Here is a 25189-nt window from a genome sequence, read left to right as displayed (position 1 = left end):
GGCTAATGAGCTGTATTGAAGCTCGAGTGTCACGTGAGCAGATGGTCTGGGAGAGGGGGGTTAAAAACAATTCCCAAGATGCCTCTGTGATGCTGATGCTGATGCAGGGATAGCGCATCCATCTCTCCTGCATCGCAAGTTTTCCCTGGCAGGGTGTATTAATCAAAAAAACACCACCAGAGTCTCCATCAACAATATCAGTTGTTCACTGCATTACAGTGAGGTCTAGTATGCAATGCCGCACAAAGGGTTTGCACCAAAGGATCTATTTGCATCATGATTACTATGATGACAGCACTGAGATATTTCAGTGATAGTAACGAAACACCAATTGGCATTTTCTACATAAACCGACACTATTGATATCTGATCTTTAGGTCGCATAACCAATTAGCTTGTATATGAGTCAGCACTAAATCGATTCAGGTTCAATTAGTATTTATTATTGTTGCACCTGCCGGTGCTGTAAAAACCACCATGACACAAGAAATAACTCAAAAATTAACTGACCTGTGTTTTTTCAGAGCACACCACAAATCCATCAAAGAACGACTACTTATATAAAACGTTAAACTGGCTAGTTAACACAGTTCAATACCCTTAGTCATTTTAGTGTAACTAGTAACGTTATACGAATGTAAAATTCCCAAGACCACTGCGATAGGGATTGGGTTAGCTTTGCTAAATGTATCTGACAATACTTACTTTAAAACGCTTATATTAGCTCTAGTTAGCAAGAAACTGAAGAACACAATATTGTAATAAGTCTGGGTTTAATGAATCGTTCATCATGAAAAGACCTGAGAAAAAACCATCTGAATAGGATGAAGACAGGTGGTTCAGTTTATATGTAGCTCTGAATGGAAAAAATACCTGCATCACTGATCTGTACAGGAAACGTTCACGTTTAAACGTTGAGTAAAAATGTAGCTAGGTAGCTTCAGTGTATATTCAAACCAACGTCCAGCGAGATAGGCGCCGTGCTTTTAATAAATCAACCAATTCATTCTGTTTATCTACACATGTAGATAAGTATACAAATCTTATACGAATAAACAAATCTTCCAAAAAGCAAACATTTTCTTCAAGCTGTTTGTCAAAAATCACGCTTGTTTTTATAAGTTTGCCATTCCCTACACAGCGGTTGGCCAAATACTAATAAAGAATTGCTGCCTTTATGATAATCTAAATAATTATGAAACCTAGCATATTCTGATGAACCATGAATGCACTAATTACTGCAGCACTACGTAAGGGGCTAATCCTTGTTTAGGTGAATGCAGTTGTGTTCTGTGTTGATGCGACTTTGTACTCATTGTTTGTAAATTAATATGAGTAAGAGTGTCTGCCAATCAATAAAATGTAAATTTAAATATAATCTGACACTTGGTAGGTGTGTTCGACTGTTTAACGGGTAGGCTACTTAATATGTAGTTTGTCTGTTTTGCTTATTATCAACGTCCGGTTTCAGAGTGCGTTCTCTCGCTTTGCATCTGGGAAACCCCTCCTCTTAGCTTCACCGCGTATCCTGGACTTTTAAATGTTTGATCACTTTCTAAATCCAATCAGGATTTCTTTTGTCCTAGAAACAGGCGATGCTATGTGTCGTGGTTAGCCTTTGAACGTCACAGCATGCTTTTGGCCGTCTTGCTCAGAGGGTCTACTTCATGTGAGGCAGCAACGCTGATGGTGACAGGATGAAGCGTAAGTCATGCTAATACCTGAATGGCCAAGTGCAGTTTAACTGGTGCTGTTGTGTTAGGGCAGAGTGAGAGCGGACTGCGGCTGTAGAGTCAATAACATATGCAGGTATTGTTAATTAGGAAGACTGTTATCTGCTTTTTAGTGTGTTATCATAGCCTTTTGAACTGTACTCACCTGAGTTAGTGTTTTAAATTATTAAACACCACTGTAGTAAAACAACAAAAATCTTTTTGAACTGTCTAATGTCGTAAAACAAGAGAGCAAGGAATAGACCTAGCTTGTAAAATAACAGCTTTGAGGTGTCTTTGTTGCACACAAAGACAGGTGTGCTCTGAGCAACCTGTAATGGTGACAGCTCTGTATCCTTTTCACAGCAATCAGTCTTCATGTAGGGCGTAATATTACTGCTACATATGTTTAGTACCACATTGCTCTTTTTCTTCTTTGTGTATTCCTTATAGTGCCTTGACTGGAGGCCTATGGGAAAGGCACATAGTGACAGCCACCAAATAATTACAACTGAAAATGCTAAAGGAACTTTTACATCTGCATTACAACATGTCCTATGGCTGTCTATATGTTATAATTATATACAATACTGTATTGTACTTCCTTGCTAACATCTTATGTAAGCATTGGAAAGAATTCGTAAGAACCAGCAAAAAATACAGTACAATACAATACTCTCAATTTCCAGCATGGCCACCAGGTGGCAACGGGCACCAAGTGCTGTCGGACAGACCAGTTTACTTCTTTTAAGTCAGCCACTTCCTGTAATTGAGATGAAGTTTTGTAGAAGACAAAACAGGACATTGCAGGTGACTTATCTAGGGTTGTACAGTGATAAAACCTGTGTTTGCTTTATAACTAAATAAATAAGTATGGAAAGTTTTTGTTGCCAAATAAGGAATAGCAGCAAACATCCTCTAATATTTACAGTACTCATATTTTTGTCTCAGCTGCACAGTGTAAGGTAAATTTTCTCATTAAAACCAATGAAATGCCCCAGCAGTCCAAATGCTGGTATGCAACCATCAATATAAGTCACACCACAGGTCTACCAAGCCTAAAATGTAAAGACAACTGCCAGACTATTATATAGCACATTGAGTGAAAGTACACAACTTGCATAAGAATGTCAGTAAAGTAATCTTCAGTGTACATACTTCCAGTATTCCATTGTACATCAAGGACAGCTACAGAAAGCGCACTTAAAGGCTACATAAGCATGGCATAACAACAGTATGAAGAATTCATAAGTCATTGTGCATGATACTTGATACACTTATCATAATATCTGTTATATAGATAAATGTAAACCCTGCCCTCAGTGTCTCGCGACACATATAACAAACATGGGGCAAGAGGTGTCTCAATGCAGTGAGACACTGTTGCCAGGGTTCGGTGTGATATTCTTTTCTATATAGCATGTAATGACATGTTATAAAGTGCCATTTGTCATGCGCAATGTATTATGAATGTTTAATGCTGCTGTTATACCTACCTGTTATGTGGGGTTTAAGTATGCTCTCTGTAATTGCCTTTAATGTACAATGTGACCATTGTGGCCCCCCACTGACAGTTAGGCACTGGTAGGTGACACATACACATGAAAACATGCATATTTATGAAAACAGTAATACAAGATTGTTAATGATCTGTTTTGTTATGCATAAAGTTAGAAGGGTTACACAATCCAGCCATGCAGACTGCTATTTTTCTTTTTCTTTGGATACCTTTAATGCAGGAAGGATCCTGTTGTTTGTAGAGTCTTCTTGCATAACAGGACCTTGAACTTTCTTATCAGATGGGATTTCCTATCAGGAATTTCCAGGCCAGAGGCTTCTCCAGTCTCCTGCAGAAGAAACTTCATTGGCTCACATTTGAATGGAAAGTGAAACAAACTCAGAGCACCTGATATATAGAGCCCAGGGAAGAGTAACTGGTGCTCTGTGCTTCAGTCAACCCAGAGGAACAACCATGAATTCAGCAATGCTAATTTTGTTGTTTGTTACAGTTTTTGGATTCAGGATGGTCCAATCTGCTGGTGAGGTCATTTTTAATGTATTGTATGTACACTGCACATATCGATTTCATTGCCTCCTAATACACTGTATGTGCATAATATAATATCAAAATAAATTACCATGTTTATAATATAGTTTTGATTGACTTATGGGCTTAGAAACAGCTCAGAGTGCATTACTCATTGGTGTGTGTTGAATTTACAGGGCTGGTTAGAGGAGGAACAGAGCGGTGTGTTTGCCAGGGGAAGCCACAGCGAGGAGTGCCACGCAAACTTATCCAGGCTGTTCAACTGTTTCCAGAGAGTCTCATGTGTGCAAAGACTGAGATTGTGTGAGTAAGATCACCGCATACAATTGGATCGTTACAATGACTCAAACTGTAATGTCATTGCTCTGAAGTAGCATTTTCTCAACGCAAATATCTTTTGGCCTTTCATTTCAATTAAAAAAAAAAACAACTTACAGTCCAATATGCCAAAGTCTGCCAAGAGCATGCATATCTGACTGTAACTACTGAAATTTAATCCTTGTCAAACCTTTTTTCTGGTAGTGTCACTCTACAGACACCCCGTGGAAAGGTATATGTATGCATTGATCCAAAGGGCACACAAGGGAGGAGACTACTAAAGAAGAGGTAAGCCTGACACAAATGTCAAACGCTTGATTTCTAATTTCTGCTCAATAAGCACTTCAGTAATGTTCTCATAATCTCAGGAGTGAAATCAAGGCGCTCTTGTATTTCTTTTACATTCGAACACAATCCTAATTGAAGCATGATGCTGTTTTCATAGTCATCAGCAGTACAGGAAAAAAAGGATTTCATTTGCTTTCTCAGAAGTTCCCAAGCCATTTTTATCATATGAAGCCTTCATTACTAGAACATTTTAAAAGCCATGTTAACCTTTATCTTTATCTGAATGTTTGCTTCCACCTGCTTTTACTTTCCAGACAGCAGAGGGGGCAGAAGAGGCCAAACCAAAAGAGGGGGAAGAAACAGAGGAAACAGTGAAAGAACAGAGAGGCATTTTCTTACATCGACTTCTGCTACACCAGTCATGAGCTGCTCACTGGTAGTACACTCTAGAACACCTTACACTGGACTAGGCATTGCCATGGAATCAAACGAGGCATGAACCTCAGAGGAAACTTGTACATGTACTGCATGCATCTGTAGTCCCTAAACAGTGGAAAATCATTCCCAATTCAATGAAGTTGGTGGTTCACGACAAAAAAACAATAGACAGATTAGTTTATAAGGCTTGCCTGTGTATTGGATGGGCTTTGCAGGTAAATGTTCAGGTAAATTCCTCTGTATGATGTATCTACCATTTCAGCCAGGGAAGAGTGTGGTTTCCCTCTGTCACCAGATGAAAAATGTGAAGGCACTGTGCTTGTAACGAAATTGCATGATGATGCAGTTAGGTTCTGACTTGTTTCCATATATTTATGTTCTATAAATTATGCATTTTTATTTTTAAAATAATAACATTTTGGAGAAGTTATATTCACTTGTTTCTGCCATGTATTGTATTATTAATAATATTCTGTCATAAACAGAACACAATTACAGGTGTTGTGTTGATTTGAGAGTGATGACAAAATAAAGACATGATAGTTAAAAAAAAAAACGAAACAGAGCATGTGTGTTTGTGTGTGCACGCGCACTCACATGTGCACAAATGTTTTTATACAAAAATAGTTCTGAAAAGGTAGGCATAATATATATTATATACAAATGTATACAAATATTTCAGTTGCATAATGTAAATATTGTGTAAACAAAGCTGAATGTTGTGCTCCAATTTCATTAGTCAAGGTTAAAGAGATAAAACTTACAGTGCCAGTCAAAAGTTTGCAAATACTTTCTTTCTTTATTTTTACTATCTTACAATTTAGATTCCTTAAAATAACCAAGAAATGTTTCTTAAAATTTATTTTTTTTTTTGGAAAGAAATTCATTAACTTCACTATTTATGTTTGTCTATTTAAAGGATTTATATAGGCCAAATATATATAGCTGATCTCACATAATGTATGACTGATCTCAGGTCCTCTGGCATTGGTTTTACCTTATCACCTAAACGAAGGAAGCCAACAGTTCCTCTTTAGTGTGTTACTGTGGATTTTGAGACTGAATGTCAGAAACAACGTGTTTATTTCATTATACGTTCCTTCACTGAGCTACCCGCTGTTGGCACTTAGGGTGACATTGACACCTGTTCACATTCCCTTAATGTTAAATTAATAACAACAACATTTAAACATTTGCCAGCTTCCATCTTGTGTAACAGGGGTACTTCCAGTGGAAATATCCCCATGCTCTAAGAATAGGTAAAACAGTGGGCTAGTGTTAAGAAAACCAGAACTTGATGAAGGCAGTGAAATTCGCTTGCACAGACACTTCAGTTTTGAATTGAATTAGTTTCATCAGCAAGAATCTGCATGCTACAATTACACAAGTATAAGGAGTGTCTGTTTTTCTAAATGTTACAAATTATAATAGAGTTTGTCATCAGCAGCATCATACAATCATACAGTACATTATTACATCTGAGTTTATTATACATCTGAATTATGTTTCTTGAAGATTTTCTTCATCAACTAAAACTATGGAATCAGAAAACCACATCTCTTTCTTACAATGAACGAATTTAAATATTGTACATTGTCATTTTGATATTTAACTCCTTCTAGTGACATCACCCAGAAAACCTGGGTATTAATTTCAATGACAAATCTAAGACAGTACAAAAATGTTATTTTTCATACATCTTTTTTTAATTAATTTAAAATAACAGAAATTGAACAAACTGCAAAGAGAAATGTCACACAGCATGTGATATTAAGATGGAACAGTTTTGCACTTGTAATCCACCAATTGTAACCTTAAATTACAGTTTTATCCATGTTTCTGAAACACTTTGACTGTTTTGTCAAAAAACGTCATCTAAAGTTTCTCTTTTATGGAATGCAGCTTCACAAATGTCATATGCTCTGAAAAAGATCAGAGAATGTCACATAACAGCACAATTGAGTCAACATAATGTGGTGCTTCAGCAAAAACATAATCAAATTTTAGGAATTTCCCCACTGCGACGTTGTCTCTGCCAATGCTGTCATAATAAATCCATTGTGGACGGAATGGTATAAAATGAGTGAGATCTAACATGAGTCTACAGAAGCTGATTGGAAATCAGGAAATCAAAATGAGGGGAGTAGTGTTCTGTTTGGTCATTCTGGTCTGCACTTCCCATGTGTACGGTAAGTTGACTATGTTTGTGACCCTGGTCTAATAGTAACCTAAGTATTGTGTGCTTAAGCTAACATCTTAGTCGACAGCTCTGGACAGCAATGCAAGTAACTGAAGCTTCCCATCAATAGACGGATAGGAAGATAATTATTAGCATGTTACCTTCATAACACTTAACAATGATTAATACAACAAAGACGTCATTCAGCATTGCTTTAAGAAGTGGTCTATATTTACAATTTACAATATCTTGTCATTACATTACAGGCATTTAGCAGATGCTCTTATCCAGAGCAACTTACATCCGTTACAGTTTTTTGCAATGTTATCCATTTCTACACCTGGATATTTACTGCAATTGTGGGTTAAGTACCTTGCCCAGGGGTACAGCAGCAGTGCCCCAGCAGGGAATTGACCCGGCAACCTTTCGGTTACGAGTCTTGTTCCTTAATCACTATGCTACACTACTGCCCCACTAACTGTTGGAAGAAATGTTGAAACATATCACATCATTATCTTACACCTACAGTATACAGCAATATCACTATCTTACAGCTATCTCATATAGCTTTTAATTCAAGCATTTAAAAACTTTGCTACATGTTTGCTACACTTTATTGCACACCTCTGCCATAAAGGCTATGCAATAATTTTGAACTCTGGAACCTTCAGGTTTTTCGATCTTCGGGGGCAGACAGGACTGCCTTTGCCGTGCTTGGTCACACCGTTTCCACATCCGTCTGGTGAAGAGAGTGGAGCTGTACCCACAGACTGTCCGGTGTGAAAAAGTTGAAATAGTGTAAGTCTGCGAAGCAGATGCCTTATTCAAGCCTCTATTTCAAAGACTCAAAGAGTCTTTGAAGACTCTTTGAGTCTTCAAAGCCTTTGAAGAAGAGCAATGATGTCGATGTGGATGTATTTTCTCTCTTCTTCTCCTGTTCTTGGCTCTTTGTAGTGTGACCCTTCACAATAAACAGCGCAGATGTGTGAACCCAGATTCTCGGTGGGCTCAGAGATATATGAGGATGCTACTGAAGCTAAGGTGAGCTTGGCTGCCCAAAGACTATGGGGAATGGGGGGATGGGGGATGTGGAGAGATTCCTCACACAACAGAATAAAAAGTACTCCATTGTCAATTTCTTTGTCTTTTAAAATACCCTATCAGATCTGTCTTTGTGTCTAGCTGTTCAAGGATCCACCTCCTTTCATTGTTTCCCATCAGCCACCTCTGCAAAAATATCGATGGCTGATTCGTTATTATTGCAGGTATGGACAGAAGATGAAGATGTGAGGAACAAGTGACGAGCAGTGTTTATCTGGACAACAGAAATGTTGCCTTTTTCTCCAAAAGATCCAAGTAATCACTTTATATGTTATATGAATTATGGTTGCATGATAATAAATGAATGTGTTCACCATATTTTGCCATTACTACAATATACAGTTCTTTATTGGATACAGTTATCATTTTTGTCTGATACAGTGTCTCTTTGTATCACTCTTTATTGGTCATTGGCTAAAATGTCCTCGGTCATTGTTGTGTGGGATGTTGAACTTCAGTCTAGTGCCAGTGTAATACACTCCACAGAATTGTCATTTGACTTTGAATTGTGTTTTAGTGAATCACTTTAATCCAGCAGTGTACATTTTCAAACTACAATGACTACCCCAGTATGCAAAACAATGCACAGAAACGTCTGACAACAACAGCTCAAATTTGGTAAAAGGGCACACCCCTGATAAATGACAACATTGGGCCCAGTTTGGTCTAAAAACTAATAGCGAGCACATACTTACACAGACAGTACAATGAATCAAACAATGCAACCACAAAGACGAATTCAGTACAAAACCGTTTGCTTTCAAACACCTATACACAGAGTTCACACATGCAGTAAGTGATAAAATGTTACATAATGTATACAGAAATCTTAAAGTAAAAGATTAATACAAAAATGTTATTTGCCTAGTGGTAACAATACATTTGCAAAGTGTATCACTGCATACAGTCTCCTTCTTCAATAACTACTGAATAATGTTACACTTTAAACTGATATAACATTTGGGTGGCAGATATACCATATGCTGAATTACAGTTTGGTAGGGCACCCTGTATACCTATACAGCACTGAGAGTTTGGCCCTTTTGTGGATTCTCTCTGAAGTTACCACAATGACAGTTATCACAAACATTTACTTCTGTACCAGCTAACCTCAACAGAATTTGGTCACAGTCTCATAAGATTGCAGAATAAATACTCTTTCTTCCTAATCCTCTTGTACTGCTTCTGTCTTAAATTTCTCTTCATTGTAACCAAATTCAAGTCACTTTCTGCCCTTGGCAGAAAACTGATGACAGCCAGCTTGGTTGTGCATGAAAACTAGCTAAATAGCTAACTAAACACAACAATAATTCATTAATTAATGATAACTGTCACTACAAATACATCAATATAATAATAAAAAATGGATACTAGCCAGAAAGCTTGCTAACCAATTAAGTAGGAGTTCACCTGGATTGATAGCTGGCAAGCTAATTCTGCTTTCAGCCAGGTGGCTTGCTAGATAAATTAACTAAATGACTATGGTAACTAGCCAGATACAGCCAGATACTACAAAAAAAATTTTTTTTTGTCAATTTTCCATTACCTAGATAGTGTGCCAACTTGCCTGCTAAGATTGTTATGTGGCTAAATTGCTAGCTAGCTATCTCACTAATTAGCTTTCAGTTATGGACAATGGATATTACACTTTTAAATTAAACTGGACTTGGCACCCAAAGTACTGCTTAGTGGTCAAAGCATCTGGTAACAGTGGTTTCAATACTGTATATATATTTAAAAAAACATGTCCTATGGTGAAAAAAAGGTTTCAATTTACAAGGGCCTCAGAGAATAATGAGAGATGAAGCTATTTCTCAAGCTTGTTTGAATTTACAAATGCAAGGCGTTCTAGCTTCTGTAAGGTGGGAGGTGGGCACCATGTATCCTTATCATTCAGTCTCAGTCAAACACATCTTTTTTTGCACCAAGAGGAACATTTGTGTTGTAACAAATGTAAGTGCTCAGTGAGCAGATAGCTTCCATGGTCATCATTTATTCTTGCATTCATACTTGTTACCAAATTCTCCCAGATACTACCTTAAACAAATGTGAAAGTGTTTTGTTTAGAAGGATCTGAAAATCAGAGTGCTGTACAGAACAGGAGTCCCAGTGATGGGAAATGAAAGCATAAGTATAACCTACTGTGGATTTGGCTAGAGTCTGTTGCTTTTAACTGTGTGCTGGAGTTCAAGGACTTGGAGTAAGTAATATTAAAATATTGATACTCTGGAAATGATGTCAGGAGATTATCCGACAGAGCAAATGATACTGGAGAAGCACTAAAAAAGTGGTTTGACTGTGGACATAATCATTTGCTGTTACATTCTTGTGTCTGTGACATCAAAGATAGCTTGAACTGTACTGTGAATAATTGCAATGGTATCTTCTTTAGAAATTTTCAAATGAAAGTTGGTCATTGTTATTTTTTTTGAAAACTCAAGAAGTAGCAGTTGCTGTGGTAAATAAAATGTTTTGTGTAATGTCATGGTTCTGGCAACTAGACAGCAGTCATAGTGAACAATATTGGTCAAGTAGCTCCAAGCAACTTCATAATCATCAGTAATGGAAAATTTCTATTCATATTTTCTGAGTAACAGCATACAAAAGCACTGCTGATCAACACAATGTCATGCTTTCCCACACAATGCCATGCTTCCAATGAATTATCACTGTTCAAAGCGCACATTAAGCAACATTTGTCTGCAGAGGCTTTAGAATCAAGTGCTGTAAGATTAACACACATCAAAAAATACAAAACAACTGCATTGTGTGGAATTTTCTATAAAACAATTCATAATCAACAATAGTGATATTTTACCCATGAAGATATAGTGTCACATACAGATGCAGTCCAATAAATCAGTGTTTCTCAAACCTCTCTGGAGGACCCCTTGTCCTGCATGTTTTAGAACTCTCCCTGCTCCAGCACAGCTGATTTAAATGATCAGTTTGTTATTAAGCAATTTCAGGAGTTCATAACGACTTGATCGTTTGAATCAGCTGTGTTGGAGCAGGGAAAGACCTAAAACATGCGGGACAAGGGGTCCTCCAGGAGAGGTTTGAGAAACGCTCAATAAATGAATTAAATTCACCCTATTAAAATTAAATGATTGATACAACTATAAATTTAAAATACTGCAGTTTTAAGACAGTGGAGTGAATTAGTATTTTTAAAAAGATGCTTCAAGATCAATTTTAGAAGAACAACATTATAGCTTCTGTATAGGACATATTTCCTATACTAAACTAACAGGCACTTACGGTAGTTGGTAACAACATCGGGCAATACAAAACTGCATTGTACTTTACATAAAATAAATGGTTAAAACTGTTAAAAATACATTCACTTTAAGAGGCCAACTCAATATAAGGGAAACGTCTATTTCTATGGATAGGACATTTACCTTCCATGGAGGGCAGAAATGCATGCAGACATGAATAAATGAGCACGGCAATGTTTCTGAAGTTGTGGTTGAATCTGAAAGCTGAAGAAGTCACAGTTCCTCTCTGTTCCTTTTAATTTCAGTTTCAGTAGTCATATACTGAACATAAGCATGAATTGTCATAGTGTGGTATGGGCACAGCGGTCCATGTGTTCATGGAAATCACCCTCTGTCACCCTCAAAAGCCACACATTACTGTTTGGTCTGTGGTTAATACTATATGTGAGAAGTGGAGAGACCAATGGTGTGGAGTGATGTGAAGAAGTGGAGAGTGCCAATGAGGTAACTTACATATTGTCATATATCAACGTGAGAGTTGTCACAGTGAGCTGGTCAGAGTGGAGGCCTAATAAGAAACATGTTTATCTCTTTATATGCAGTGATGTATTGCCCGTGGTGGTATAATCTGGAGGAGCTACTGCAAAACTGCATCACAGTGATACAGGAGTTGGGTTTTCAATCTGACATAGGAGGGATCATTTCTCAGGGAATGCACTCCTGTTGTGCTCTGGAGAAAAATACATAGTTTTAATTGCTTCAGTAGATATCCAGCTCTATAAAATATAGCAAGTAAAATGTAAAAATTGCTTTGCCATTCAGCATACAGACAAAAAAACTGGCCCAAAGCATCTCCAAAACATATGAAGTATAGGAAGTGTAAGCTATGCCCCTCACTCTGGGTAAGGACATCTGATAAACAAATAAGGACTAATATTTACAATGAAACAAATATCACCCATCTGTCACATTTTTACTGTCTGAGACACTGTTTCTGAGAAATGAGAATTAAAAAAAAAAAAGAACAGAGTGAGCACAAGGGGAAAATCCCTCTCGGGACTCTTATCTTGGAGAGTGTTACATCTGCACAGTATATATACAGCAGATTCATTCATTTAGTCACAACTTCACCTCTTCAGCCGCCAAGAATCAAGAAAAAGAAAAAACTCACCTGCCAGAACCATGAGATCAGCTGCTTTCATCCTGCTGGTCTGCCTGCTGTCTGTGGAGGTCAAAGGTACAAATATATAAATTTGCTTGATTTCATTACAATACCTTCATTTTCTACACATTGCTATCAACATACTCCTGAAATAAGAAGTAATCTCCTGTTATGTAAGGGAAGAAAGCAGAGTGGTTGTAAAAATGGAAAAAGGAAAACTACAATTACCTGACCAATGTGTGCAGGATTCACAGTTTTAGTACCTGGAGGCATCTAGTAACATGTGGTCATGTGATTTCTCTGCAGGCATGTCCATATCTCCCAGGGGCCGGTGCCAGTGTATGGATGCTGGTGTGCACTTCATTCAACCAAAAGAGATCCAGAAGATTGCGGTCTTCTCGCCCACCTCATCCTGTGAACGCTTGGAGATCATGTAAGTGTGTTGCGGTATTACTCAATGATGTTTATGTACTCACATAAACACCATTATAACTGTATTCATAAAACCTGCATATGAACATAGTGCTCTTCCTGTTTTTCTGTTCAGTGTTACCCTGAGGGAAAGTGGGGAACAGAGGTGCTTGAACCCAGAATCCCGCTTTGCCAAGAATTTCATCAAGAATGCCCAGAGGAAGAAGAGGTATGGTTTATATATTCATACACTCTTTTATCAGAACAGGATAGCCTTTGACTGAAGTGGGGTTTTTTTAAATCTTGTTGTATGGTGCACAGTTAGAGTGATATTGGTTCATTGATTTTACATGATAACAACCTAACAACTATGTGAATTATATTTCAGGAGCCTGGGGCAAACTATGTCTTGAAGCAGGACAATGGCTTCCATTCACTAAAAGACATTCTTTCAGCAAAGAAAACGACATTGCATCAATACAGTAAAATGTCACAAAATGCTCAAAAATCTGAAATTCAGATGCTTAAAAAATAAAACTAAACCAAGATGATTATCTTGGAATATTTAAATTTAATTAAATTGTTAAATGTACCACTATAAAATGACATGAAGATTACCAAAATGACAAAAATACATTTCTTTCCAGTCTGTTTGTATTTTTTTTTTTACTTTTAAATTTCAACAATTGCAATTGTTAGTGTTTTTGATAGCCAATGAAAGCTAGGCTTACTGTTATTTTGATTTTCTATTCTGCTCTAATGTTGTTAATATAGCCTGTAGGATAGGCACTCTTTAATCTATGATAGTGCTAGCCACTGAACCTCAGGAACCTCAGGTTTTTTTATTAACTTTTTACATATCAGTTTCTTTGTTCATAATAGTGTGCTTTGATGGCGATTTATTTACTTTACTTCAAACAGGAAAAAGAGAAATAATTTCATTCTAATTGAAAAAAAAAAAAACATTTTCATGAATTTCACAACAAAAGGTTCAAAATGTTGATCAAAACCCATACTGATGAGTGAAGGCAGACACTTACTACAGATGGAGAACAGCTAGAACAAAGAATCAAAGTTTTACTTCAGACTTCAGAAACAGGTCTCAGCATCCACCAGCCATAGACCCTGAACAACACACAGCAGCGTGATTGTGCACGTGATGTAACGTGTCCAAAACCTCAGCACAAACCTAATAAAACCAGACTGAAAATCTACTGCCACACTGCTCAGTCACTGATAACGCAAGGGCTGGGTGGTCTTGCAGACCACGGTTAGCTCACATAGCAGCGTACTTTTTCCATCATGTCCTGCCTCCTCCACACTCTACCCAGGCGCCGCCCCTCACCTAAACCAAAGCAGAGTATTTCCTGTATGTGAGAACGCGTCTGTCACGGACAATCTCCTGTTGCGTGCTACATGTGTGAAAGGGCAGTTCCGGCCAAGTTGCGGACCTGATTCTCCGCACTTTGTCCGGAGTTCATATATGAAAACGGCTATAGATGGCTCTTTGACATTGTTCATCAGCACACTGAGTTGCTAATGAATGGAACTGGACACAGCTTCCAGGGAGTCGTGCACTCAGAGCTCCATATTACACTACATGGAGTCAAACTAGATCACACAAATCACTTCTCCACCCAACACTCAACTTCAGTTCTACTTGAATACTCAGACCTTCATTTGATCAAATCTCATGTTGAATAACAATTTACACCTATTCAATTAATCAGGATTACCTCCATGACTACACAGGTGTGTCCGGGGTGGTGCTGGACACCCCAGATATCTGATTGGCCACCCCGGGTGCCACCCTCAAATTTCATTCGCTATTACTGGCAGTTTGATGCTGATTGACATCTTATTTCATCCGTAAACTGTGGAAATATTCTTTCTTCCTCGTCCTCGATTTGAAAAAAAACAAAACAAAACACTTCTTTCAAGAAGAGGTGAAATGAGATATCAATCAGCATCAAACTGCCAGTGATAGCGAATTAAATTTTAGGGTGGCAGTCAGACCGAAAGCACTGTTTTGAAGTGAGTTTTAAGGTTTAGCATCGGGTTTAGGTTTCCTGAACAACTTTGACGAAAGTTGAGTCGCTGTGTAGATGCATATTGGCAATTTGGCTCCACAACAGACAGTTCAGATAAGAGAGATCGCAATTCCCAATTTAGCCTAACATTGTGTTTACATCTGTGCTAGTAATACACGCCACGCATATACACTGCAGTGTCGTAAGTTACAGTATACGAGTGTTTAGCCAATGTGGGGTAACTAGCACAGCTGTCAGTGTTCAGCAAGTTAGCATTTAGCAATTTGAAATCCATTAACTCGGTTAGATTTTCGTACTTGAACTCAAAACGAACAATTGTTATTATCAATCTGTTAACGGTAGGCCTACTCAAAAAATTACCACACTTTGCAGATAGCCTGTTTGCCATCGTAAAGGTGTAAGAAATTATTGCTACTTATTGCAGAGTAGGGCTAGCCGTGATCTAACTAGTAACTAAGGCTGGTACTTGATTTTAAGGTACAGTTATGATAATGGGGATTTGTAATTAAGATTGACATTGGACTAAAATTCTTAGATGTAACAATAGACTGTCTTATTTTTGCAATTCAGTGTAAATTGGCTGAGAAATAGAGGTTGAAAAGTAATGGGGGTTAAAGTAGGTACCATTACTATTTTGTTGCATATGTAACTAACAGAACAACAAATACAACAGTTACAAATCAACAAAGCCTGTAAAATATATGTAAGCTTGAATAACAAACAAAAATGCACTTACTCATCTTACTGTACGATAAATATGGGTTGTTGTTGAGAAATTATGTTTTTGGAAAAAAAAAAAAAAAAAACCTTGCAGTAATTGCAGGGAACATTGTTTAAGTTTGTAATATTGGTGGGCACCAAAATTAGTTTTCTTTTTCAAGTCCATTTCTGCTTGATAATATTTTGTGCAGGCATATCTTGTGTTTTCAGTCAGACAGAAAAAAAAAAACATTGTTTGACTTGGGCGGATCAGAGAGGTCTGTACAAGTTGGTCATACCTGTTTTGTCAAATTTCAGTGTGTGTGTGTGTTTTTTTTTTTTGGTGAATTTACTTCCATAAATAAACTATGCAAATTATGTCACATACAAATGCTATCTTATCTCCTTGGTGCCTGAGCTTTATTTTCTGAAAATATTTTGGATGTTCAACACTTATAGACCCAGATTATATATTCACAAAAATGGAGAGACCCAAGTCTGTCCAGTATGTGAGTACAGTATGTGTGTGTGTGTGTGTGAGGAAGAAATTGAGCTGCAGTTCTGACGTAGAGACACTGGCTATTCGTAGTATGTTAAAGAATTCTAGTGAAGTAACCTTAGAGGACCACACTATCTGCCACACTAAAGAACTCCGGGTTAAGTGAATTATCACTTATACCTCTAATCAGCAGTCATAGGATTCATTCATGCTCCTTAGATGCCAGGTTAGGGTTGCACACTAATTTTCTCTCATGGTCTATGGACCCCCCTAAAGTAGCCTTGGCCACCCCAAAAATTCTAGTTCCGCCACTGCAACTGGGTATGCATAAGAGGTTACCTCTGCTAAAGTTAGATATGGAGTAGATTCCACTGATGTGTAACTCAATTAAGTGGCAAAGTCCATACAAATTGGTTATTTGTATGGACTTATTTAAGTAACTTTCATTTACATTATAAATTGTGATGTGTTTAATCAGGTTGCTTCTTGTATGTTCAGTTACATTTTTTCTTTGCCTTCTTCAGGGCAACACATCAACTGAAAAATGTTTCTGTGAAAAGCCCATGTGGTTTCAGCATTTTTCTGACAAGTGTGGACAACTTGGACCAAAAGAAATTTGCTGTGTTTAAAATTCATAATGCATTACAACTTCAAACACACAAAATGAAGTCTAAACAAAAATGCCCCCTGCCTCAAATTGATGGACAAAATGAATGCAAAGTAAATGATATTTTCTCACATGACCTCCTGAGACAGAATGTGTATATGTGTGACAGAGTGCTGTCACTACAGTTGAGTATGCGCTCTGACTGCCATACCAATGAGCCTGGCTCTTTGGCGTCACGGTCAAAGCTGCAGTTTGGTACCCTGTAGACCCGGGTTTGAGGCTGGGTGGGGTGACTGCTCTTGCCCTTTGCTACAAATGGTGTTAGAGTGGCTTGCCGTGAGGCCATCGGAGGCGTGCCCGGTGTGTGAGCCGTATGAGGGACCCCCGGGTTAGGGTGACCCCGGTGTGAGGGACCCCAGAGATAGGTGAAGCACTGGTGAGTGGGGCACCCTGGGATGGGAAAAGTATGGCAGGGGAATGCGTGAGGGAAGCCTCGGTGTGTGAAGTGCATGGGCGTGCTTCCCGAAGGGGAGGGCAGTGTGATAGAGTGCTGTCACTACAGCTGCGTATGCGCTCTGACTGCCATGCTCTTTGGTGTTGTGGTCAAAGTTGCATGGTTGGTACCCTGTAGACCCGGGTTTGAGGCCGGGTGGGGTGACTGGTCTTGTCCTTCACTACAACATGGCCACTTACTCCAGTTTCAGTTTCCACCCCCTGCTGAAAAACACAACATGCTGGGTCAACATAACAGCCAGATACTGGAGGAAGGTCACAGCCTTCCTGGAAATCACCCAGTGTCACAACTGCAGAGAGAGAGTGCAAAAAAGGGCACAGGCAAGTTTCATTTTACAAGGCATGAGAAAGTCCCCTTTCATTGCAACTCTGTGCCATACAGTCAGTCTATCTCAGCCAGTGTTTTTCTTCACAATTCACAATTATTATGTGGGTTGAAATTTTGCCCACAGATTCTCCATCCATTACTGGTCCCTGGGTATTATACATCAAAGTTGTCTCAAATCATTTTGCTCTCCAGAAGCATTGCCTACTGTTGTGGAATTTCACCATCTAGAAAGAAACTTCAGTGATGAAACAGACTCAGAGTGCAATGAGACAATTCTGTTTATTCTGAAAGCTCTCAGGGGAAAAGTCATCCAACAACTTGCATAGAGAAATCAGAGCAATTCCAACTTTCATTAGAGTACAGTACATTACAATTTTATGCATTCTGTGGTTAGGAGTTCATTAAAAAAAAAAAAAAACTCCCTAAAAACATTCCTTCAGACTTGAGCCAGGTGAAACCATATCTATTGCTGACCGGGCATGGCCTGTGTGCTTCCTTAGACCCACACAGGACAGACCCCAGTCAAGGCCCTGGATCAGATAATCTGCTCTGCTCAGGAAAATACAACATCCTTAACATTTCAGGAGAGTACACAGAGGGCTTTGTGAAGAATAAATCTTTTTTTATAACTTTTATACATGCAGGTAGAGACAAAGAATACAAAATGATCAGACACTCAGCTCTCACACTACTTGCCCTCCAGAGATTCCATAATGATTTTGGGTGTTTTTATATTGGTAAACTCATTAATCTACACAAAGATGAACGCATAAATAAGAGCAAATATGTGAGATTTCTCATCACTTTTTGTACTTTCAATTCAATTAAAAAAAAATCATGACACGGCAATGTCTTAAAGGATGGAAAAAATGCACAGCTATGCTATTTATGGTATATTTTATGATAATTAAACTTGAAATATTTTACCAATTTTTATAATATGCATGATGTTCTTGTACTGTAAGTACCATCACAAACACAATATTGCCCACAATATTGAACATACTTTTGAATCTTAGTTTGACAATGTAAAAATCAAAACTAAAATTCTAAGAAAATGCACACTCATGAAATAAAATAAGCAGTACATTTTTTCCACAATACATATTATCTAATGGGTGCATGGCTTGATTTCTGAGTAGTGATTGGTCAAGGCATTTCCATTATTAAGAAGAATGTCATTATGGGGTCCTGATTGGCTCAGAAGGCAAGGTGTTGGCTTCAATTTCAGCCCTAAGGCCCGGGTTCAAAACTAGCTGTGTCATTTGCCAAGAGTGACCAGGATCCAACAGCAGTGGAATGAACTGGCTTTGTTCTGGAGGGGTTAGGGGCACGTAGGTTTACCAGAGCGTGCTCATTTCACCATTGTCAGTTGCATGGATAGTCATACTAACCTTATGAGACATCGATATAAATCTTTTCTCTGCTGCACCAAAAATAGCATCATTACTTCCAGACACTTTTACTATCTGAGACACTGTTTCTGAGAAACGGGAAATTCTCCTATGAAAGAAGAACCAGCTGAGCGAGCAGACAGGGAAAATCCCTCTTTTGGACAGTGTTGCATCATGGGATACAGTCCGCGCAGTATATATACAGCAGATTCATTCATTTAGTCACAACTTCACCTCTTCAGCTGCCAAGAACCAAGAAGAAGAGAAAACTCACCTGCCAGAGCCATGAGATCAGCTGCTTTCATCCTGCTGGCCTGTCTGCTGTCTGTGGAGGTCAAAGGTATGAGAACTGTGCATCATACCTGTGCATAATTTGTGCATTTCTTAAAGGTCTATATCAAATATGACAAAAATCTGTAAAATTTAAGAGAAGTCACTATCTCCTCTATGAGGAGAGGTAAATGTACCTATAGTGATCATAGGCTTTGTTAAATACATGCAAGGTCACACTGACACTCATAGTGACTGTGAGATGCTTTTGTTTGTGAAAATGAAAATAAAATATTTGCAGGATTAAAAATTAACATGTGATCGTTTTATTTTCTCCCCATCAGGCATGGCCATTTCTCCCAGGGGTCGGTGTCAGTGCATGGATGCTGGTGTCAACTTTATTCGACCAAAAGAGATTGAGAAGATTGAGGTTTTTTCTCCCAGCTCCTCCTGTGAACGCATGGAAATCATGTAAGGACTTTACAGAGCTACTGTAATCTACTGACACAATACTACACCCAGAAGAAAATCACTTATAACTGTGTTCATTGACATGCATTTGCAGTTGTAAACTACCAACATGATAGTATGCCCAGAACAACTTAAAGCTGTGTTCATTGACAAGAACTCTAGGAACTGAGGGCTCTTCCTCTCTTTGTTCAGTGTTACCCTGAAGGAAAGTGCAGAACAGAGGTGCTTGAATCCAAAGTCCAAATTTGCCCAGAATTTCATCAAGAATGCACAGAAGAAAAACAGGTGAGGTATATATTCATATTTTACATTCAGCTTTTTACTCCAACTTTAAATTATTGTTCCATGTCATTGAATTCCAAATGAGGTAACTAACAATTGTATGAATCATATTTCAGAAGCCCGGAGTGAAATGTGTCTTGAAGCAGCAACTCTCATTCGCAAAATCATTTCCCAAGTCCTCTAAGAGAAGATACCGATGTTGAATCATTCCAGCTTGTGTATTGATAATAAATATGATTAAACCGATACATGCTAATATTGGAAAATGTCAAAACATTGACTAAATTATTAGATTATAAAATTACAAAGGAAGTTAAACTAAGCCATACATTTTGTGTAAAATCTATTTTTAGACTTCAGACTGAGAGAGTCTTTTTTATTTTCAAAACTGGAATAAGTATTTGTTTTTAAGAGTCAGTGAAAGCTATTCACTTACTTCCTTCACTGAGGAGGAGGTAAAGTGATCAACTTATGTGTCTTTTTGTCATTATGTTTGTCTTACGGACCTGACTGAAACAGCAATGGATGGATTTATATGAAACTGGTGCAATGATTGATTGCCTTTAGGACAATCACAATATTTGATGTTAAGGCAGCTAAAACCACTAATGGTGACCACTGAGTAGAGTACTAGTTTATACTCTGTTTATACTGTACTGTCTTTCTTTTGCAACTCTGTGAATGTTTTCATAATGTAAATGTTGTAAAGTGTTGCAGATTAAAAAGGTGCTTCATATATGCCAATGCTTTTGGATGTTTTGGATGTGGATGTAAATGTATTTTTCTACAGATCAATGTCTTTGTTTTTGATATGTTGTAAATAAAAAAGAGACTTTTAAACTAAAATATTCATTTATTATTCATTTGTGGTGGAAGATTTTTGACTAAGTGTATACCCCATATGTAAATCATAAGCATTGCCAGTATATGTAAGTTTTTGATTTTAACCTCTTTATTTTTACTATGCACAGATAATTTAATATTTTAACCTTAAATAAACTTCTTGTTTTGCATGCATGTGGGTAAAAACTAAACGGAAGGGTCAGAACAGTACAGAGGACTGAGGGAGGGGTAAGCAGCTGTGAGATACCTGTGTGCCAAGTAAGGCTTATTATCGGGGCTTAGCTGGATGCTGTCTCAGCAGCGCTCGGAGGATGGACCTTGAGTGTAAGATAAAAGAATTGGTCTTTGTCAAGGGGAGTTGTTTAACAAGGGATTCTTCATGGAATACAGCCAAGGTTAAGCAGGGACAGTTATTTTTATACATATATTAGGTATGCGTGGCCTTGGCAATACTGGAGAGCAGCTGAAGCAGGACTGATATTTTTTTAATTTTTTTTTTTTATAAATTAGATATGTGTGGCTTTGGAGACAATAGTGTACAGCCAAGGCGGGATTTTTTAAATAATTAGGCAGGAAATAATAGTGTACAGAAAATGTGTTATGAAACTGAAGGAGGGGGTTAGAGTCTAAGCTCCACAATAAGAGGAGCTAAGGGAAAAAAGCATAAAAGAGAAATGCTTTCAGAGGGTGTTTCAGAGTGAATGTGTGTTGCTCTGTGCGGACCAGCCCGGTTTACTGTATGTGATTTGCAACATATACAATAAACAAATTACATCAGACTCTTGAGTATTATATTTGTCCTTTTTTGGTCACTTTTGGTCACTTTCTGAAATTATTACAGAAAGGTATATAGAAAGGTGTATATATACATTACATAAATTGGTGAATTACTGTTCAAGTGTGGAAGAAGCCCCAGTCTACCTGGCCCAGACTGGGAGTAGTTTTCCACCACACATTCATATGGTTTGTGGCAGAGTAAGTCTGCATTCTGCAAGAGTTATACTGTTTATTGAAAAATGACAAATGTACACAGCCACTCCTGAACTTTAAAAGATTATTTTTGTGGTCAATAACTGTATACACAGTATATCCTCATTGAGTTTATAATCATTATTAATCAGCTAAAGATTTGGTTAGCAAGTTATTCTTTGAGAGAGATGATTCAGGTAAATACAGTTTTCATTTGCAAACCGGCTAACTTTTACCTGATCACGTGTTCAGACCCCCTCCATAACAGAGCTAGCTGCAACTGTTGTTTGCGAGCAGGTTAGGGGCATTCTGAAATGCTTAACGTGAAAAGGCTTAACGTGGCTTAATGTCCCAAAACAGCGATCAATGATTGCAAAATTTGTCTGACATCTCACGTCATAAACATTCCTCTCTTATCAAAAAAGCAAAACTCTCCATTGATGCCCATTATGAGGAAAACGCTTCGTAGGCTATAACTTAATTTTCCAAACGGCGATCAACTAACAAAAAAGCAAAACCGAAATCCAATGAAAGGGGTAACTGTCCTACGTGATAACCATATTCCTTGGACTTCTGTTTTGATTTTTCAAGAGGAGATTGTGTTTATGATGAGATGTGTGAGAGAAATGTTTAGGTTCATTATTAAGCCACGTTAAGCTTTTTTCTTATAATGGCAGAAAAGCCTTAATGTTATTGCAACAGTAGGCCTATGTAGCAGAGCTGAAGTAATAGCTTGTGTGAGTCCTGCGTAAAGCCTTAGGTAGCGGGTAGCAAGTAGCCGAGCGGTTTCAGCGGTACGTCACTCCCCGAGACCTGGTTAAGTAGCATTGTTGCCAACAGGCTAACGGCAATTTGTCTCTAGCTCAACTGGCAATGATGCTGGCTGTAAGGGTTTGGCAGTGAGTAGTGAGAACCTCGGTTCAAAACTCGCTTGCTCGCGGACCCACACCCCTTACACCTACACATTGCCGATTATACACGTGCTTATCACCACCCCAGTGTAGTGTAGCATATAGCTCAAGTGATTTTGTAAGAGGTTAAACATGAATATTTGCATTAAGATATTCCCAGTAGGCCAATTTATAGGCCAGCCGCACACATTGTCTTTATAATGGGTTCCTATGCTGGGAACTTCAATGAAAACGTTTATATTAAACCCATGGGGTCATCGTATTGGTTATTAAACGTGTTCAGAAACATGTTCGAGAAGTATAGTCCTGATACGTCACTGTTTTGGTCCATAAGGCTATGTTAAGCTTTTTCCTTATAATGGGGATCAATAGAGAAGAAACGGTATATAGTTACCCCTTTCATTGGATTTCAGTTTTGCTTTTTTTGATAGGAGATAGCATTTCTGACATGTGAGATGCCACACAAATTTGGTGATCATTGATCGCTGTTTTTGGACATTAAGCCACGTTAAGCCTTTTCCTTATCGGCGTCAATGGAGAGGAAAACACTTAACGTGAGATAACGACCATACTCCTAGAATTTCGGTTTTGATTTTTTGACAGGTGGAAATGTTTATGACAAGAGATGTACAAGAGAGATCTGGTGATCACTGATAGCTGTTTTGGAACATTAAGCCACGGTAAGCCTTTTCACGTCAAGCATTTCGATGTCCCGCAGGTTACAACAGTACTCGACGAACATTTCTCCCAGGGGTCGGTGTCAGTGCCTGGATGCTGGTGTGAACTTCATTTGTCCAAAAGAGATTGCGAAGATTGAGGTTTTTTCTCCCAGCTCCTCCTGTGAATGCATGGAAATCATGTAGGGATTTTATTGGGTTATGTGCTGACATGACACTACTCCCAGAAGAAAATAATTTACCACTGTATTCATTAACAAGAACTCTAACTCTTATAAGAACTCTGTATCTTATTTTTCAAAACTGGAATAAGTATTTGTTTAGAGATTCTGTCAGGACTGCGGCTTCTTAGCCCGGTTTGTTTTTGTTTTCCTTGTATGTGCTGTTGTTTACTGTTTTTCCCTGTGTTCCAGCCCTGCCCTGCTCTCTGCCCTGTCCCCACCCACCTGATTACCTGACTGTCTCCACCTGCCTGCCTGCGCACCTGCATCCCATCTCCTCATCAGCCTTGCCCTATATATTCCCCGTTTGTTTTGTGTCTTGTTGCTAGTTCCTTGTAGTTCATCTGTTTTGCTTCGAGCTGTTTGTCCTGTTCTGCCTGCCTGTTTTGCTGATTTTTTTTTTTTTTGCCTGTTTCTTTTGACCACATTTTTGGGATTCTAACAACTGCATGAATCATATTTCAGGAGCCTGGAGTAAAATGTGTCCTGAAGCAGCAACTCTCATTTGCAAAAACATTTACCCAGTCCTCTAAGAGAAGATACTGATGTTGAATCATTCAAGCTTGTTGTATAATATTAATGAGATTAAACTGATACACGTTAATATTGGAAAATGCAAACATATTAACTTAATAGATTACCAAGTGACAAAGCAAGTTAAACTAAGCCATACATTTTGTGTAAAATATAAGGTATATATTCATATTTCACATTCAGCTTTTTTACCCCAACTTTAAAATATTTTTCTGTGTTTTTGATTTCCTATTTAGATAACTAACAATTGTATGAATCATATTTCAGGAGCCTGGAGTGAAATATGTCTTGAAGCAGCAGAAGTCTTCCATTCACTTTACCAGTTCCATCTGAGAGAAGATAACGTCATTGCATCATTGCCACTAACATGTTGTCAAATCTTGTGTAATTCACCTGCACTGATAAATAATCCAATTAAACCTAGATGTGTTGACATTGGAATGTAAATTCCAAGTTTACCAAATGGTTAAATGTTTTACTGAATTATGAAGCAAGTACTTTACATGTTAAACAGTAAGCTATTTTTTAAATCATTTTATATATTTTGTTCTATTACTCTATTTTTTTCTGTTTTTGACTCAACTGTTGTTGTAGCTGTTTTACTCCCACTCCCATTAGGAGGAGATGGTAAAGTGGCCAACCTGTGTGTGTTTATCTGTCATTCTGTTTGTGAATGCCGATAAAGCAATGGATATATTTATATGGAACTAAATGAAATGGATGCTTTAGGAAGAAGGAAGAAATTATTTTATAATTAAGAAATTATTCGCCTGCGTCTCGGTCCCCCCCCCCCCTCCTCTTCCGCTCTCTCCCCTGACGCAGGTATCCCGCGGCGCTGCGCCCCGCCTCCTCGTTCCGGCTCGGCCAACCAGAAAACGGGGCGCAGAGCTTGTGCTTTGAGTTCCACTTTACCTTATAAATAGCTTTTTTGCCATTTAGTTACTGGATCATTGAAACAGCACAGGAATAAATAATGTTGAGCACCCTCCTTAGATTAAAAAAGTTTCCACTGTACATGAAATCTATTTGATCATTTGAAAACA

At 38.1% G+C, this 25189-nt stretch overlaps 2 protein-coding genes and 1 long non-coding RNA gene across 3 annotated transcripts; all 3 read left to right on the top strand.

The window, feature by feature from the left end:
• Window positions 1-3992: 3992 nt before the first annotated feature.
• Window positions 3993-4755, top strand: LOC118777380. Its single transcript, XR_005004959.1, has 3 exons — window positions 3993-4062; window positions 4282-4365; window positions 4680-4755. It is a non-coding gene; the product is annotated as an uncharacterized LOC118777380 (long non-coding RNA).
• Window positions 4756-6929: 2174 nt separating this feature from the next.
• On the top strand, window positions 6930-8285 carry LOC118777379 (C-X-C motif chemokine 11-like). Its single transcript, XM_036528212.1, has 4 exons — window positions 6930-6992; window positions 7654-7780; window positions 7937-8023; window positions 8248-8285. The coding sequence occupies exons 1-4, from the start codon at window positions 6938-6940 to the stop codon at window positions 8270-8272; spliced, it is 294 nt and encodes a 97-aa protein (XP_036384105.1). The 5' UTR covers window positions 6930-6937; the 3' UTR covers window positions 8273-8285.
• A 10928-nt stretch (window positions 8286-19213) lies between these two features.
• LOC118778389 (C-X-C motif chemokine 11-6-like) lies at window positions 19214-20220 on the top strand. Its single transcript, XM_036529903.1, has 4 exons — window positions 19214-19308; window positions 19583-19709; window positions 19902-19994; window positions 20108-20220. The coding sequence occupies exons 1-4, from the start codon at window positions 19254-19256 to the stop codon at window positions 20118-20120; spliced, it is 288 nt and encodes a 95-aa protein (XP_036385796.1). The 5' UTR covers window positions 19214-19253; the 3' UTR covers window positions 20121-20220.
• Window positions 20221-25189: the final 4969 nt, after the last annotated feature.

Source organism: Megalops cyprinoides, chromosome 5 (assembly GCF_013368585.1).
Source record: "Megalops cyprinoides isolate fMegCyp1 chromosome 5, fMegCyp1.pri, whole genome shotgun sequence".
Classification (NCBI taxonomy): domain Eukaryota; kingdom Metazoa; phylum Chordata; class Actinopteri; order Elopiformes; family Megalopidae; genus Megalops; species Megalops cyprinoides.
The sequence above is the reverse complement of the archived record's forward strand: the minus strand, read 5'-3'. Positions and strand labels throughout refer to the sequence as shown.